Source organism: Pongo pygmaeus, chromosome 15, assembly GCF_028885625.2.
Source record: "Pongo pygmaeus isolate AG05252 chromosome 15, NHGRI_mPonPyg2-v2.0_pri, whole genome shotgun sequence".
Taxonomy (NCBI): Eukaryota; Metazoa; Chordata; class Mammalia; order Primates; family Hominidae; genus Pongo; species Pongo pygmaeus.
The window spans coordinates 93,287,075-93,305,232 of record NC_072388.2 but is presented as its reverse complement, the minus strand read 5'-3'; the positions used below and the strand labels follow the sequence as shown (position 1 = coordinate 93,305,232).

The window sequence follows — 18,158 nt, the reverse complement described above, 5'->3', positions numbered from 1 at the left end:
TGTCGCTACCCAAATCTCACCTTGAACTGTAATAACCCCCATGTGTTGTGGGAGGGACCCAGTAGGAGGTAACTGAATCATGTGGGCGAATTTTTCCCATGCTGTTCTCGTGATAGTGAATAAGTCTCTCGAGATCTGGTGGTTTTATAAGAGGACAGCTCCCCTACATACACCCTCTTGCTTGCTGCCATGTAAGACACGTCTTGCTTTCCCTTTGCCTTCTGCCATGATTGTGAGGCCTCCCCAGCCATGTGGAACTGTGAGTCAATTAAACCTCTTTCCTTTATAAATTACCCAGTCTTGGGTATGTCTTTATTAACAGCATGAGAACAGACAAATACACCTCATAAAATACATAACTTAAGACTTTGGATGTAAGTTTAAGAATCTGTGGACCATATCTACTCTCTTGGTTCTTAAGGTCACTTAAAAACTAGCAAAGTTAAAACTAAATAAATTAATGCACTTAATTAAAACTTAAAAATCACTTCTGAATCAATGTTCTTAATGATTTAGACAAAGAAATTTCTTGACAAAAAATGTTACAAGAGCATGAATAAATATGCTCATTATAGCTAAGTGAAGACGTACCAAGAGGACAGGTGAGATCCATCCAAGTCTGAAGAACCCCTTATGAACATCTATAATCATCTGCACCATTAGCTCGAAGCTAATTCAAACCAGTTTTGTACACTTAGATTTTTAAAGGCACTCTATATTTTAAATAAAGTTCTTAAACTCTGAATGTTCCTTAGTACCTCCTAAAGAATTCACAGCTTTACTGAGCTGAAAGTAATCAATGGTTTTATTATTTATAGTCCAAGATATGGGGCAAATTTTAGTTCATCAACTTTCTGTTATCAAATTATTTCTTGTGATAATCACTGTCTACCTCGTAGAAAACCACTCTATATACTGTACGTGAATGTCCATGCTTTAATGCTAGAAAGATTTTCTCTTCCAGCAAATGAAACACTTTACAGAACAATGAGTATATACACTTCTCATAAGAATTAACAAGAAAAAGAAGACAGAATACTCAAAATGTAACCTAAAAAGAAAATGTAACTAATCTCTTAAAAATTTCAGATCTTTGAGCAGATTCACTACTATTTACGCCTAAAAAAACTACCATAGATCAATAGTAAAATTTTCAACCAGTATCTCCAAAGCATAAAGTTAAAAACACACATTTAGCCACTAGTAATTTTAACAATATAGTCTACATTATTTATAGTATAATTCTATGCTCTATTATATAAACCAGAGGCCAGCAAATTACAGTCTGTGGGTCAAATCTTACCCACTGCCTGTTTTTGTAGATAAAGTTTTATTGGAACACCGCCATATCTATTCATTATGTACTGTCTATAGCTGCTTTTACTCAGTAACAGCAGAGTTCGATAACTGTGACAGACCAATTTGGCCAACAAAGCCTGTATGTTTACCTTCTGGCCCTTCAGGGAAATGTGCTGACCCCTGCCACAAACTTCCAAATACATAATATTGTAAATGTCTAGCTGTTCATCTAGATTTACAGTGAAGTCCTCTTGTTTTTAACTTCCTTAAAAATTATTGCAAAACCTTTTTGTCTGTGCCTCAGTAAAATTTCCCAGTATGGCAAAACATATCCTATCACTTTTGTTCTTTTTCTATTTTAAAAGTACTAAACTCTGAGTCTTGACACAGTGAAGACAAAATAGTTTAGTCAAATATTTTCTCAACTGCTAGACAAAAGTTTAATTTCTTAGGGATCTGATAAAGATATAGATTTAAGAAAACACTATATCTAGTACTAAAGAAATAGGTCATTTAAGGAAAATAATATTTTGTTAAATTTAGCAACTTTTTGAAGAACTTAGATTGCTACTTACCAGTTAGTGAAAGCACAGAAGTCTTTCCTAACCCTGAGACAGAAGTTGTATATCCTGTTGTAGAACTTTTACTAGAAAACAACATGATTTAGTTTAAAATACAAAAACACGCTTCTTACAATCTCAGTCATCTAACACTTGCGCTGTTTTAATCTTTTTAATGCTTTCCTCTACTTATGAAACGTCTGTTGCTTTTATTTCTCATTTTTTTTATATTCATGCCTCACAACACTTACTTCATCTATAACGTGAAAGCATTTCCTTAAACTTTTGCTTCATCAGAATTACAGTTTTTCTTCTGAGGTTCAAGCAAGGCAGCTAAGATGGGTAAAATTTTCTTGGAAATAAAACTTATCTTTAGTTATAATCTCTTTTTTCTATCTTGAGATCACTCTATTGGCCAGGTACTCTTGATGGATCTACTGATAATGCCCAAAAACACAGCTGAAATTCTGTAAGAAGCTATCTTTAATAAAAGAAAAATACTTTTTCCTGAAACATGTAATTTATCTTGATAGACAAAGGAATAGTTTTAAAGATATTTGTTTTCTTAAAATTATTTTGCTTGTCAATTGACATACAGCAGTTTGTACAGCACATATAAAAAATCATGGTAATTTAATTTATATTGATTCTATCCTAATCTTAACTTCTTGTAATTTTGTCTCCTGGGCTAAAGGGGAAACCAGACATTCATCTATTGTCAGGCTAACTCTGCTGTCATCACTTTATCATATGAACATGCCAATGGCTTCTTTATAGACAGAAACAATATTAGTAGCAAAGGAATGTCTATATACATTTAGATAATGGAACATACTCATACGTATTAAAAGTTAAGTGGCATGTGTGATATACTACTATCTCCCTCATGAAATAATATATGGATTCTATGATATTATTAAATAGTCATATTTAATGTCAGTAAATGTCATATAAATGTCAGTATATAAAAAGTCATATAAATGTCAGTATTCTTCCTAGAATGCCAGAATACCTACTTTTGTGAAAATTGTTGGAGGTCTCTTATTTTTAAATACAACAATCCCTACAGAAGAAAACTCACAAAATATTGGCCTATAAAAAAACCTCAAAATTAATTCTGGTTTTTATAAAATGTAAACTCATATATATAAAGATGTGAATAAAGATAAAAATTATGTTAAAAATTGAAGGGCTGACAGATCATACCTAGCACATTTCTCTAAGTTGCCATATTTTGCATGAAAAGCTTGATTATTAAAAGACTGGCTTCGAATCAATTTGGATTTCTTGATTTCTTTACCTAGAGTAATAAGCAGAAAAAAGGAAAATGTATTCAGTTCATCCTCAGCTGCTCCAACCCCCATTCCCTCCCCAACTACCATCATTTTCAGTAAAACACAGATGGCTTTAGCCTTTTTTCCTTAATTTGAGCTCCCTGAAGTATCTCTTAACCTTACTACCAATTAAAAACTACCAAAACAACTAATGATAGAACGTGAAAAGTGCTTTAGAATGAGATATATTATCCTACTGTATCTCATCTAATAGAGTGACTTTGCCAGCAATTTTTATACAAGGAAGAAAAATTACAAAAAGATATAAAAAGAAGTTATTTCTTACTTGTTGATGGGGTGACAGAAGAGGGTCCAGGAACAGAAATGGGGATGTTCTTGGGCAGACTTTGCGTTGGTGTCTTAGTGTCTCTACCTAAAATAAACTCTGCTTTAAGTTCTATAATTTCCTCTAAGTCCTTATTAATCTCCATAAATACACAAGACAACTCAGACAATATGAATCACTATCCCTAGCTAAGCAGCTTTCTTTTCCAAATATTCTTACTTGGTAATATTTACATATTTCAATCTTTGTTATTCAGTGATCAATTTCACAATCTTACAGCTGTTATCAGACTTGAAGCTTTTCTTTTGAAGGATCTGAACGTCCACTCTGGTTCCTGCCTTTCATTCATGTATTCTTAACATCTGTACCACATTAAGTGGCCAATTTTCAAAAACGACTTTTCAAAAATGAAAGAAAGTAAAGCAATATTCCATATCAAATAAAAAATTCAGCATGGTCTTTCAGAATACCAGGATGCAACATTAATTATGTAATTAAGTGGTGAAGACATAGAAAAACTACTTACGTTTCTTTTCAAACATTTTATCACTCATGGGCCTTCCATCATTCTGTTGCTTTTCTTTCTCTAATTGTTCCTGTTATTAAGACAGTATCTTGCATTAAAGGTACAACTGAAGTAGGTTTAGAAAATTGTTCTGAGAAATTAAGCATTAGAGATTCAAGTAAAGTTCATAAAAATGCCTAAAAGAAGTATTTTTTTCCAATGTTAGTGTCTAAAGAATTCAGGGTTCTTTCAGATTTGTGCTCTTTTCATATCTACAGAATTATGCCCTTGGGGGTTTGTCAAGCTAAAACATTGAGTTTGGTATCATTGTAATAATGACCCTTCATTGTCTAGACAGTATTTCCTAAATCGAATTAGCAAAATATCCATTACTTTGGTCATTTCAATTTCAGATTGGTAAATGGCTAAATAATATCTTTCTTTAAAAAGATTGAGAGAAAAGAAAATGGTCTTGGATTTTTTAAATGTTTTATTTAAGTATAATATACATAGAGAAGGCTGGGCACAGTGGCTCACGCCAGTAATCCCAGCACTTTGGGAGGCCGAGATGGGTGAGTCATCTGAGATCAGGAGTTTGAGACCAGCCCAGCCAACATGATGAAACCCCATCTCTACTAAAAACATAAAAAAAATTAGCCAGGCATGGTGATGCATGCCTGTAATCCCAGCTACTCAGGAGGCTGAGGCAGGAGAATCACTTCAACCCGGGAGGTGGAGGTTGCAGTGAGCCAGGACCATGCCACTGCACTCCAGCCTGGGTGACAGAGTGAGACTCCATCTCAAATATATACATATATATATAATATGTATAAAGAAAGTACACAAATTATAGGTATACAAATTCATAGCTCAATGAATTTTCCCAAAATAGACGCACTTGTATAACCAGCTCCAATATCATGAAACAAAACGTTACCAAAACACAGGAGGCCCTTATGCCAACAGAACAAATAGGCAAGAAAATCAACAAACACAGCAAGTTCTGAACAAACTTGGTATAACTGACATGCTAGAATACTACAGTCAACAAGTGGAGAATAAACATTCTTTTCAAATGCACATGTAAACTAAGGAAAAATATGGAGAAAATAAGATAAAGAACTTCCACACAGAAGTGGACTATATAAAAAAATCAAATGGAAATTCTAAAACAGAAATAAAGCATAAAACTGAAAATTTTCATTGGGTGGGATTAACAGAGTTATCCATTTTCCTCATTTGCCTCTATTATCTTGATCATGTTAATCACAGTTATCTTGAAGTCCTTGTCTACTAATTCCAGTATCAGGATTATCTGTGATTCTCTTTCTACTGTCTGTTTTTGTCTTGGGCTAGGTCATTTGGTCCTAAAATTTTTTAGAGTCTTCCCTACAGCTTCCCCCACTGGCAATCCTGAATTCTAATCTTGCTTTGAAAGGCTGCTGAAATAATAAAATTTCCACTTTAGTCACACAAATTCTTGGCATAGAAATAGAAAATACTAAAAGAACCAAATGGAAATTTTAGAACTGAAAAATATAATATCGGAAATAAAAAAATTCCTTGGATAGGCACAGCAGCTGAATGGAGATGACAGGGAAAGGGTTGGTAACACTAAAGATACATCAAGAGAAATTATTCACACTGAGTAGCACGGAGTTTTTTTAAAAATTGAGAAAGAACAAAGCCTCGTAGGCCTATGGACGATAGTAAAAGATCTAATATATGTCCAGAAATAAGAGAGAAAAAATTGGAACAGAATATATATTTAAATAAACAATGACCAAGTCTTCCCAAATTTGGGAAATGATATACATTTACAGATTCAGTAAGATGACCAAATCCAAACTGGATAAATTTCAAGTAAATAATGCCTAGATGCATCAAAAGCAAGCTGCTAAAAACAAAAGCTAAAGAAAAAAAATATTTAAAGTGTCCAGAGAAAAACAATGCTTCATACAGAAGCATCAACAATTCAAATGAGAGTAGCTACTTTATCAGATGCTATGGTGGCCAGAAGACAGACAGAAACACATTATTAGAATGCAATAAGGAAAAGGCTGCAACCCAGACTTCTAAACCCAGTGAAAATATCCTTCAGGAATGAAGGTAAAAATAAGACATTTTAGATAAAGAAAAAATAAGAGAAGTTGCCACCAGAAGACCTGAACTTCAAGATTCACTAAAGAAAATTCTTTTATCTTCAGGAAAAAAATACTAGAGGGAAATTTAGATCTTAAGCAATGAATGAAGAGCACTGGAAATGGTAAAGATCTGAGTAAATGTAAAAGTTTACACTAAGAGTGTATTCTTCAAGATACATATGACAACTTAAAGCAAAATTACAACACTGTCTGGTGGGGTCTTCAATGCAGATATAATTCATATGACAACTGTAACATGAAGAATGGGTGTGGAGGGGGTAAAGAGATTTGTATTATTGTTAAGTGACATGATATAATAATAACAATATGTAGACTGTAAAAGGTTAGGTATGGATATTAAAATCTCTAGAGAAACAAGCAAAAAAATTTCCAAAAAAAGGAGAGAGGAAATCACTAACACAAGAACAAAATGGTTATCATCATAGATTAATGCCATAATTAAAAGGATAATAGAATATTATAAATAACTTCATGCCAACAGATTTGTCAGTTTAAATAACATGTAAACTGGGGTGGAAGGGAAGCAACTTACCAAAACTGACAACAGAAGAAACAGAAGATCTATATTATCTAATGTCTATTAAAGAAATAGAACCAATTATCAAAATACTTTCCAAAATGAAAACTCCAGGCTTAGATAACTTCATTAGTGAATTCTGTAAAACACTCAAGGCAAAAATAAAACCAATTTATACAAACTTAGTCAGAAAATAGAGAAGGTGGGAATATCATCCATCTTGTTTTATGAGGCCAGAATAACATTAATACCAAATCTAATCCCAAAAATGACAAAAAGGGGACTTATAGGCCAATTTCACTATGAATCTATGAACACAGATGCAAAATCCCTGAACAAAAACATTAGCCAAGGATCCAATGGAGAAAAAGGATAATAAACCATTGCCAAATAGGGTTTATCTCCAAAAGACAACATTGGTTTACCATTTGAAAAATCAGTGTAATTCAGTGTATTAGCAGAATGAAGGAGAAAAATCAAATATCATTTCTAGATATAACAAAATGCAACAACCATTCATAAAAACTCCTAGCAAACTAGGAGTAAGAGGTAACTTCCTCAATCTGATAAAGGGAATCTACATAAAACCTATTTCTACCATCATACCTGATGATGAAAGACTGAACTGTTTCCCCCTAAGATCAGTAAAAAGACAAGGATGCCTACTTGTACCACTTTAATTTTACTGGAGGTCCTGGACCTTGCAATAAGACGAAAGAAAGAAACAAAAGGCATAAATATTGAATACAAAGAAGTAATATTGCTGTATTTAAAGAAGATATGTCTGCTTACATATAAAATTTTAGTTTTAGAAAATCTAAAAAACAATTTCTAGAACAAATAAACAAATTTAGAAAGTTTATAAGATACAAGGTTAATATATAAAAATCAACAGTATTCTTATACTCCAGCAACAAAAAACTGGAAAGTGAAATAAAAAAATGTATACTTCCATTTATAATAATGCCAAAAACATAAAATACCTAGAAATAAATTCCAGACTTCATATCAAAATGCAAAAGCCCTAGACTGGCCAAAGCAATTTTAAGAAGGAACAAAGATGGAAAACTTACCCTACCAAATTTCAAAAACACTATAAAGTTATAGTGATCAAGACAGTTTGGTATTGCTTAAAAGATAAACTTATAAATAAGTGGAACAGAATAATAGGAAGTCAAGAAATAGACACATATGTGTACAACTAATATTTCTTAAGGATGCTAAGACAATTCAATGGGGAAAAGAAGGCTTTTTAACAAATGGTGCTGGAATAAATGTATATTCCCTATGGAAAAAAATAAACATATATTATATAAAAATGTACTTGAAATGAATCATAAACCTAAATGTAAAACCTAAAATGAATATTTTTAAAAGAAAATAGAGGAAAAAGTCTATGATCTTGGGATAGACAAAGGATTCTTGGAACAAAAATGAATTGTCAAAGAAAGAACTGATAAACTGGGCTTCATCAAAATTAAATATTTCTGTTGTTCAAAAGACACCATTAATAAATGAATACATAAGCTCCAGGAAAATATTCATAATATGTATATCTGTCAAATAAATTATATTCAGAATGGATTAAAAGCTCTTACCTCTCAATAATAATAAACAACCCACTTAAAATTCTGAAAATAAACTTTATCAAATAAGAGATAAAGATGGCCAGTAAGGAAAGACAAGATGCTTGACATCTTTAGGCATCAGGAATAGAAAAAGAGATTTAAAAAAAAAGAGATACCATGACATACCCAATAGTATGGCTGGTAACTAAAGCTTTCCAGCATAGACAATGTAGATGTAAAATGGTACAACCACTTGAAAGCAGGTTTTTTTGTTTTGTTTTGTTTTGTTTTTTGGGGGAACGGAGTCTCGCTCTGTCACCCAGGTTGGTGTGCAGTGGCACAACCTCGGCTCACTGCAAGCTCTGCCTCCTGGGTTCATGCCATTCTCCTGCCTCAGCCTCCCGAGTAGCTAGGACTACAGGCACCCGTCACCATGCCCAGCTAATTTTTTGTATTTTTTAGTAGAGACAGGGTTTCACCATGTTAGCCAGGATGGTCTTGATCTCCTGACTTCATGATCCGTCTGCCTCGGCCTCCCAAAAGTGCTAGGATTACAGGCATGAGCCACCGCGCCTGGCCATTTTTTTAAATTTAGTTTTATTTTATTTTTAAGTTAAGCATGCCATACAATCCAGCCATTCTATTCCTAGGTATTTACCCAAGAGAAATGAAAACATGTCTACCCAAGGACTTCTTCACTAATGTTCAAAGCAACTATATTTGTAAAATCCCCAAATTAGAAGTAAGCCAAATGTCCATAAAGAGGTGAATGGATAAGCAAATTGTGATATATCCAAAATATAGACTACTACTCACAAATAAAAAGGCATCGCTTCTTGATGCATACAACAATATGGATGAATCTCAAAGTAATTATGTTGGTAGAAAGATGCAGGACCAAAAATAGTACTAATACCTAATATATGATTCCATTTATATAAATTATGGAAATGTAAGCTAATCTATAGTGACAGAAATTATATCATTGGTTGTTGGGGACTAGAGTAGAAGACATGGATTACAAAGGGGCAGAAATCTTTAAAGGAATAGAAATGTTTCATATTTTCATTGTGGTGATGGTTTCATCGATACGTCAAAATTCATTAAATAGTGCACTTTAAATATATGTAGTTGTCAATTATACTTCAGCAAAGTAGTTTTTTTAAAAGGCTCTCAAATATAATTTTCTTTCTAGTTCATAAAAGAACAGATTTCAAAAAATTGGACTATCATTTAAGAAGAAAAAGAGTAATGTGAAATGGTGAAATGGAAAGAAATGATTAAGTTTAATAAAAAACACAGTTATTAATCAGAAAAGAGTATATGTGTGTGCATGTGAAAACAACATACCATTTCCAAAAGAAGTAGTTCTTCTCTTTCTTTCTCTTGATCCAACAAATCTTTCTCATAAAACTTTTTCTGAAACTGTTTAAAGTTTAAAATGAAATTGTGAAACATTAGTGATGAGTTTCTGCCAAGTTTAAAATATTCCTTTCAATATAAATGATATGGTTTGACTCTGTGTCCCCACCCAAATTTCATCTTGTAGCTCCCCTAATTCCCACATGTTGTGGGAGGGACCGGGTGGGAGATGACTGAATTATGGGGGTGGGTCTTTCCTATGCTCTTCTCATGATAGTGAATGAGTCTCTCGAGATCTAATGGTATTGTAAGGGGGAGTTTCCCTGCACAAGCTCTCTCTTTGCCTGCCGCCATCCATGTAAGATGTGACTTGCTCCTCCTTGCATTCTGTCACGATTGTGAGGCCTCCCCAGCCACGTGGAACTGTGAGTTCAATTAAACCTCTTTCTTTTGTAAATTGCCCAGTCTTGGGTATGTCTTTTTCAGCAGCATGAAAATGGACCAACACAATAAGGTAAAGAGAGTATACTTACAGCGTCCATAGACATTTCCATTCTGTCCAACTCTAATACAGTCTATAAGGAAAGTTTTTAAAATTATTCTAAAGTAATTAAATTAAAACAACCAATCATTTCTCAGCAACTTATTTTGCAGATGGAGGTTCAAATAGGAGACTTCTGCACTAGGGGGAAGACTAAGTCAGAAAACTAAAGTTCTGCCCAATTCTACACTGTACTTACAACCAATCTTTATACAGTCATGCCAGGGTCAATTTTAACTTTTGAAAGTTTTTAACCTTAAGAAGACCAAGTCTACAGGCATATTTCAAATGCCAAATGCATATAATCTAACTAATTTCTAGTAACTCCCAGTGCCAATCGTTTCTGAATTTTCAGAAACATAATGTAGCCTTTGAAGTTTTAAAAAGTCTTTTAGCTATATATGAATGAGACAAGCCATCATGTGGCCTAATAATCCTTAGTTCCCTTCTGTAGAAATTTTATATCTGCTCTGAAAATATTCTCTGAATTTACTATTTGTCTTTTGGAATGCACTAGTTTGAAACAAATTATTCCAATCAAAACAATGGTTAATCTAACCCAGGGTTCTGTCTCTGATAAAGGGCAGTACTTCTAAAACTTATTCTACAAGAGTAACCCTAATGGCCAAAATAAAGTACATTTGGATATGCATATGCCCAAAGCTATCCACGACAAACATAAAATTTAGTGGAAGCTTTTTCTGCTGAAATTTATGAAAAATTCATAATGCATGCCATGAAATACTCTCTTTTTAAATAAAGTTACTTCTCATATTATAAAACTGATGAAACTATTCAATTTTTATCCAAAAGTTTTGTGTAGCTTCCTGGAAGTTTTCCATACTAATGTATCATTATACTACAGAATTTCCATGGGACAGACTGGCTTCACTATATGCAGCATACTGAAAATAAGAGCTGTACTCCAGAATAATCCACTATAGACTAATAATCCATTAATTTTATTACATCACTGTTACACCTGTATAGGGTTAGCTTATATTGTCTCTTGAATTAATAAATTATTCTGGAAAAGTAATTAACCCCCTCATGTTTATTATTTTGACAAGTTAACTCCATTGCCTAAACTTCTATACTTAAATATTAAATAGTAAGGAAGGAACTGTCTGGTAGAAACAAGTGTGTGTGTGTGTGTGTGTGTGTGTGTGTGTGTGTGTGTGTTTTGAGATTTAAATGCATGTCCAACTCTACGTATTTCTGGTTATATCAGTTAATGAAAGGAGAATTCACATTTCATTAAAACTAAAACTACACTAATTCATACTAAGTCATCAAATCACTTAATTAAAAGATTCCTCATGTGACATCTGGCAATGATTTCTAGAAAAAAAGAGAAAAAAAATAAGAATTCTCTCTTTTCTCACCATGTATGCTAATTTATTTATGACATTAATAAGGAAATTTCTCTCACTACAAATAAATGCTCAAAAATGATGTGTCCTGAAGTTTATATTCAGATTCATAAAAGTAAATAATTTCACTTGAACTTATAAAAATATTAGTTATATATTCAGCATAAACAATTTTTGAAGAGTAAAAATTATTCTAAGATGTGGCTCACTAATCCAAATTTTTACTGTTTAGTTTTTCGAACATTTCCAAAGAATCCATATACTAAGATCTCATGCTAAAACAAACAAAACACTCATAGGATACAATGTTACATTATTTACAAAGAAATGCACTCAGGAGTAGGTGAGAGGTCTCTATTCTAGTCCTCCTGATTCTGCTACTTACTAATATGATCTCAAGTAGACACAATATTTCTAGGCATATAACTTCTATAAAGTCAAACAGACCCCTGATTAACTCAAAGGGCCCTTCCAGGGATAAGTTTCTATAAAATGTGACTTTCCCAATTTTACCAACAAAGTTTCACTGGATTATAATCACTTATAAAGAAAGTCTGATGAATAAAACATTCATTATTAATTGAACAGTGTTTATTGAGCACCTAACATGTGTCAAACTCTCTCAACATGGGCTTATATTACTAGTAATAAAGGTTTAATGTCTAGGTACACTCGAAACTTTCATATCCAGTTGTAGCACATATCAACCAAATCATTTACTAATTCTTACAATTTTAGCAAGGACAAAAATATTTTAATATATTGCTATCCTGTCAAGCTGAAATAGTGAAGCTATGATTCTTACTGCCTTAATGCAAAAAATGCAACATTGTGGCAAGAGTGATACTTACTCTTTTTACAATAGCCAGAACATCTTTATCTTTTTCTTGACACAGGAGTTTTCTCACACACATTTCTAACTGCTGAAGTAGATGCTTATCAGCAGGAATCTTCAGAGTAGATTTCACTTTGGGCAACAGGTAGCAAAGTTTCATTCTACAATAAAACAGTATTTGCTCTTGAGTGAATTTAATAACTAAGAATAACAGTAACATGAAACAAAGAAAAATCAAGTTTTAGATAGCCTGAGAATTCATTTATTCATGCAAGATATATTCATGGAGTGTCTATTATGTGTCAAACATTCATCATTCTGGATGCTGAGATACAACAGTAAATAAAACCAACAAAATTCTCTGCTCTCCTGGAACTTACATTCTAGTATGGGAGCAGAGAAGAGAAAAGAAACAAGTAAAATCTGTCAGATAGTGTTAAATGCCATGGAGACAAATAAGGTGAGGAATAAAGGCAAGGGAGTACCAGGGGCAGGGGATTAATCAGTTTTAAAGCAGGTGGCCAGAGAGGGTTGTCATTGAAGGTTCCACTGAAAAGATGATATTTAAGCAAAGACCTAAAGAAAATTAGGGAATGAGCTATGTGAATATCTGGAAAAGAGCATCACAGCAAATATGGAGAGCTTGTCTCTACTGTTGGTCCAAATGAGCAAATTGGCCACTATGCCTAAACAGAGTGAAGGTGAGACTAGCAGGAGAGCTCAGAGTGGTAAATAAGACGCTTCGAGGGCCACTGTAAGGAAATTGTCTTTTATTTTGAGTATGACAAGAAGCCATTGGTAGGTTTTCAGCAGAGGGGTGAAATGATCTGACAATGTTTTACAAGCATCATCTGCCTACTGTGTTGAAATTAGACTGCAGCTAGTCAAGAACAGAAAAAGAGAAACAATAGGAAAAGCTCTTACAATAATTCAGGCAAGAGATGATGGTACATTGAACCAGAGTGGTAGCAGTAAAAGATGGTGAGAAGTAGCTGGATTCTGAATACCATTTTTTTTTTTTTTTTTTTTTTTGAGACAGAGTCTCACTCTGTTGCCCAGGCTGGAGTGCAGTGATGTGATCTCAGCTCACTGCAAGCTCCGCCTCCCAGGTTCACGCCATTCTCCCGCCTCAGCCTCCCGAGTAGCTGGGACTACAGGTGCCCGCCACCACACCTGGCTAATTTCTTTTTGTATTTTTAGTAGAGATGGGGTTTCACCATGTTAGCCAGGATGGTCTCGATCTCCTGAACTCGTGATCCGCCTTCCTTGGCCTCCCAATGTGCTGGGATTACAGGCACGAGCCACCGCGCCCGGCCTGGATTCTGAATATCTTTTACAAGCAACAGGATGTGCTGAGGGATTGGAGGTAGAATGACAGAGAGAAGAATTTATTTAAGGTTTTCATCTAAGCAGATGTGATGGTTATTTCCTGAGATGGAGAAGACTACAGAAGGAGCAAAAGCAGATAAGAAAGATGAAGATTTAATTCTGGACAGATTAAGTCTGAGATTTCTATCAGATATGCAATGGAAATGCTAAGTGGGCAACAGGCTCAATAAGTTGGCTGTCCAGGGTAGATGTCAATGCTGGAGACAAAGTGAGGAATCTTCAGCAAGTAGATGATATTTAAACCACGAAATGGGAGAGATCACCAAAGTAATGTGTACAGTTAGAGAAGAAAAGGATAAAAGGACCTAGTCTAAGGTGGTCTAAGGCACTACCACAGTCTAGACTGGGTTGGAAAGGAAGAAACAAGGAGGTTGAAGAATGCCAGGAAGTTAAGAGTAAATCCCAGAGCCTAAAAAAAAAGCCTTTCCAGGAGGAGGCATTTCAGAGGAAATACTCTGCTTTGCTAAGCTAAAAGTCTACTCTTTTTCCATGGCTGTTTTAGAGAGGGATGCTAGGTGGGTATCTATTTTATAGCTGCTATATTCATTTATTCATCTGAATGCTCTCCAAATTATTATTTTTTATTTTTATTGCAACCCTTGAGACACCTGAATCCCATTTTTACAGTTTCCAGAACACTTTCTCAGCTGAATCTTTACTTGAGGATTCTTCATGTACAACAAAATTTGCTTTTTATTTAACCAAAAAGGGTAAAGAAGCTCCTCCTGTAGAATTTCCAGCACTGTAAATAGCAACAATGGTCTCAATCTCATTCACAGCTCACCACGGATACAGCTAAACCTAGTAATGCTTTCTCTAATTAAGGAGTATCAATCCCCCCAAAGAAACTATTTCATTTCTGGCAGCTGTGGAAAAGGCTTCTCTGAATACCAAGAGTCTTCTTCCAGCTTGATATTGTCTAAACTTGGTGAATTTAAATTTTAAACATTAACTTATGGAAAAACACTTAACAATCTATGCACACTCCATTCTTTATAACCCAAGGCATGTCTAGAAAACAGATATTCAGCAGAAGCTACCCAAGCCATCATAGTGATTCATCTCTATGAGACTCCTGGGCCCATGAGATGATCAAATTCTTGAGATTAGGGACCACACCTTTCAGATAATTTATGTATATTATCTCAGTTATTTGTACCTCAGAATACTTTATAAATTAGGTACTAAGGAAATCAATGCACACAGAAGTTTTGTAACTTGGCTGAAGATACACATTTAATATAGAGCTGGAATTTCAGCTCAGGGAGCGTGGCTCCGGAAGCTGTCCTCCTAACCAACACGATCCTACCACCCTTGCCTGTGATGGCTTTCATTCTATCTGCACATCCCTAAAGCACCGAGCCAGGGCTTTTATACCCAAAGCCAGTTAGCATACAGTGTTGCTGGACACATATCTTGGCTGGCAGCTGGCCAGGGAAGAGAGTAGGAACCAAGACACACAGTTATACAATAATCTGCTGCCCTGCAGATCTCTGAAATTAATAGAGTAATATGTAATTACTCTTCATTTGGTTTTTTGAATTGGCAGATTTCTTTCTTGTAGAGTCCACGTTATGCTCTTAGTTACACTGATCAAAGTAGAGATGATTTCATTTCCTTTCAAATTATTTTTGTCAACTGCTTGATAAGTGACAATACATCACATTGAAAGTTGCTTTTATAAAATCACAATTTCAATTCACAAAATGTTCATAAAGCTGGACCCATTAGTTGTTTAGGAAGAGCTAAAATCTAAAGAATTACCAAAGGTTCCTTTTTTTTTTTGAGATGAAGTCTTGCTCTGTCACCTAGGCTGGAGTGCAGTGGTACGATCTCGACTCACTGCAACCTCCACCTCCCAGGTTCATGCGATTCTCCTACCTCAGCCTCCCAAATAGCTGGGACTACAGGGATGTGCCACCACAACCGGCTCATTTTTGTATTTTTAGTAGAGATGGGGTTTCACCATGTTGGCCAGGCTGGTCTCAAACTCCTGGCCTAAAGTGATCCTGTCTGCCTCGGCCTCCCAAAGTGCTGGGATTACAGGCATGAGCCACGATGCCCAGCCCAAAAGGTTCTTTTCAATTCACTTTAAATGTCAGCAATACCCCACCTCTCATTTATAAAGCACAAGAAATATGCAACAAAAACTAAAGTCAATGCAGTTGTGCTTTCTGTATTTTCTCTCATTTAAAATACAAAACAAAAACTTCTAGATTTGTTCCCATTAAAAAATGCTCATAAAAGTCTTATGTTGAACTTTTCAATATCTTTTGACAATTCATCTTCATATATATCTCAACATCAGGACTATTAATCTCAGTTAGCTTATTATCTCACCAACTCTTCCTATTAAAAAGTTTTGGTGTTTTACATATTGCCTAAAATTCACATCAGTTGTTTATAAAAGTGGTACATATGCATTTTCAGATGCATAAGACTAAGTGCCCCAATGTATGAAAATTCAGCAGGGAGTTCTAGGGTTTGTTCAGGAAAGCCTTTGGCCAACTGACTCTGATGTCTCTCTTTCCTGCAGATCTGAGTTCAAGTTCAAAATAGAGACACAGGACTTAGAACACAGAAATCTAATGGCTGAGGGTTTAAAATTCTTTTCATTCTATTACCAAATGTACAAAAATAGCCTTAATAATGTGCACGTACTTTAATGCCACTGAACTATACTTATAAATGGTTAAAATAGTAAATTTTATATTATACATATTTTACCACAATAAAAAAAAAGGGAGTGATGTACTCATTTGGAGAGAAAAAGGACAAAATATATTTCTTATTTTTTTCCATTTCCAGGCAAGCCATTTTCAGGTCTGTTCCTTCCAACTTAACAGTTAATCAAATGCAATTAACATTTTACTGGATTTCAATAATATAAGGCAGCTAATCATTGAAGACTTTGAAGCAGTTCTACTTCTTTGAAGAAATGGGCCTCTAAAAACTAACAGATGCTCACCAAACAACTTTGAAGTGATAAGCCTACTGACCGTCTTTTCTTTAGTTTTAATGGTAGATAAATTAATAATATCTACTCAACCTTCTAATCATTTCAATGTGTATATCCAAATGGCCGAAGAAGCTTACTAATCTGGTTTTGACTTACTGCTCTCAACCCAGTAAAGACAAAAGATCTGAGACAGTGTTGAAAGAGTATGCTTCCAAGTCTTACTGATACCCATCAATTATGAATACTAAGAATTTCAAAGCACGCGTAAATTCTTGACTTAAGTTTTTAATTGGCTAAGGAAAAGATTTTGCATATGTTCACTATAGTAGACAAAAATAAATACAATTTCAAATATTTTCCTTCATTGGTAACATACCTCACATTTGCTACTGGATCATGTGTCAGTTCAATAGCAGGTAGAAAGAAATATTTACAGAAAAATGATTTGGAAAATATCTCTATAATAAATTCACAGGTATCCAAAAATCGAAGTCTATTCCAGTAACTTTTTCCTTGGCCCAGTTCTAGAAACAACAACAAAAATTATCTTAAGTTAATTTTTCCTACATGAAATTAATGTGACAAAGTTAGACACACAAAATGCATAACAAGTTTCTTCATACCCACAATTTGGCTAGCAAATACAAGAGATAAGAGGAAAAATATCATTATTATATACCTCAGGTTTGTAAATCCCCAAATTGACACCTCAAAAACCATAAAAAAGTTTTGTCAAACATTTCATTCAATTTCATAAGCATTTATTAACTATGGAATGACTGTATTTACTACTTTTTATCACCCACTATGTGCTAAGTACTTTACACATATTATCTCATTTAGCCCTGAAAAGCAGCCCAAAGGATGCACATACTTCTTCCTCCTAAAAGATAAGGATACTAAGATTTAGTGAGTTTAAAGTCACACAGCTGGCAGGTGCAGAGCTAGAATTCAAACACAGGTCTGTATAACTTCAAAGTGTTTTAATAATCAAATTAACTGTTTTTTTCCCTTTGTTTCCTTAAAAATGACTAAAGTAGATACAGTAATATATAAACAGCATTACTGACAATAATTCAGGTCAATATTCAAAAGGTTAATTTTCTACTTTTTACACAAATGTTCAAAAATAAAACCAAACTGAATCTTCTTTCAAAATAAAACATTCTAAACATGAGCTCTTACCACTGAATAATGAAAACCGAATTAAAATAAGACTATAAAAAGAAAGATTAAAGTATACCGACCATACTTTTTCTTAAATGGAATTTTATAAAAGTAATTTTTTGAAAAGTAGTGATACACACTTAAACTGGTAAACTCCAATAACTAGAAAATCCCATTACCTGCCTATGCTGGATAATATAGTTTAGTAAAAATATTAAGACATTATGGGCAAAGCAAATATACAATAATTAACAAACTCACATGTATATATAGGTGTGTGCAACTATTTCTAGAATCA

At 34.0% G+C, this 18,158-nt stretch overlaps 1 protein-coding gene across 4 annotated transcripts in view; it reads right to left on the bottom strand.

The window, feature by feature from the left end:
* The window catches only part of PPP4R4 (protein phosphatase 4 regulatory subunit 4), a 107,168-nt gene that overhangs the window by 10,788 nt on the left and 78,222 nt on the right, over positions 1 to 18,158 (bottom strand). For 2 of the 4 annotated variants that reach the window (XM_054447453.2, XM_054447457.2), the window contains 8 exons: positions 17,070 to 17,217; positions 12,362 to 12,506; positions 10,130 to 10,171; positions 9,585 to 9,659; positions 4,006 to 4,075; positions 3,480 to 3,566; positions 3,066 to 3,159; positions 1,875 to 1,945 (listed from right to left, as the gene is read on the bottom strand). In XM_054447453.2, the coding sequence (XP_054303428.1) occupies positions 1,875 to 1,945; positions 3,066 to 3,159; positions 3,480 to 3,566; positions 4,006 to 4,075; positions 9,585 to 9,659; positions 10,130 to 10,171; positions 12,362 to 12,506; positions 17,070 to 17,217 (732 nt within the window). The remainder of the gene's footprint in view (positions 1 to 1,874; positions 1,946 to 3,065; positions 3,160 to 3,479; positions 3,567 to 4,005; positions 4,076 to 9,584; positions 9,660 to 10,129; positions 10,172 to 12,361; positions 12,507 to 17,069; positions 17,218 to 18,158) is intronic. The other 2 variants (XM_054447455.2, XM_054447458.2) reach the window with 2 other exon arrangements.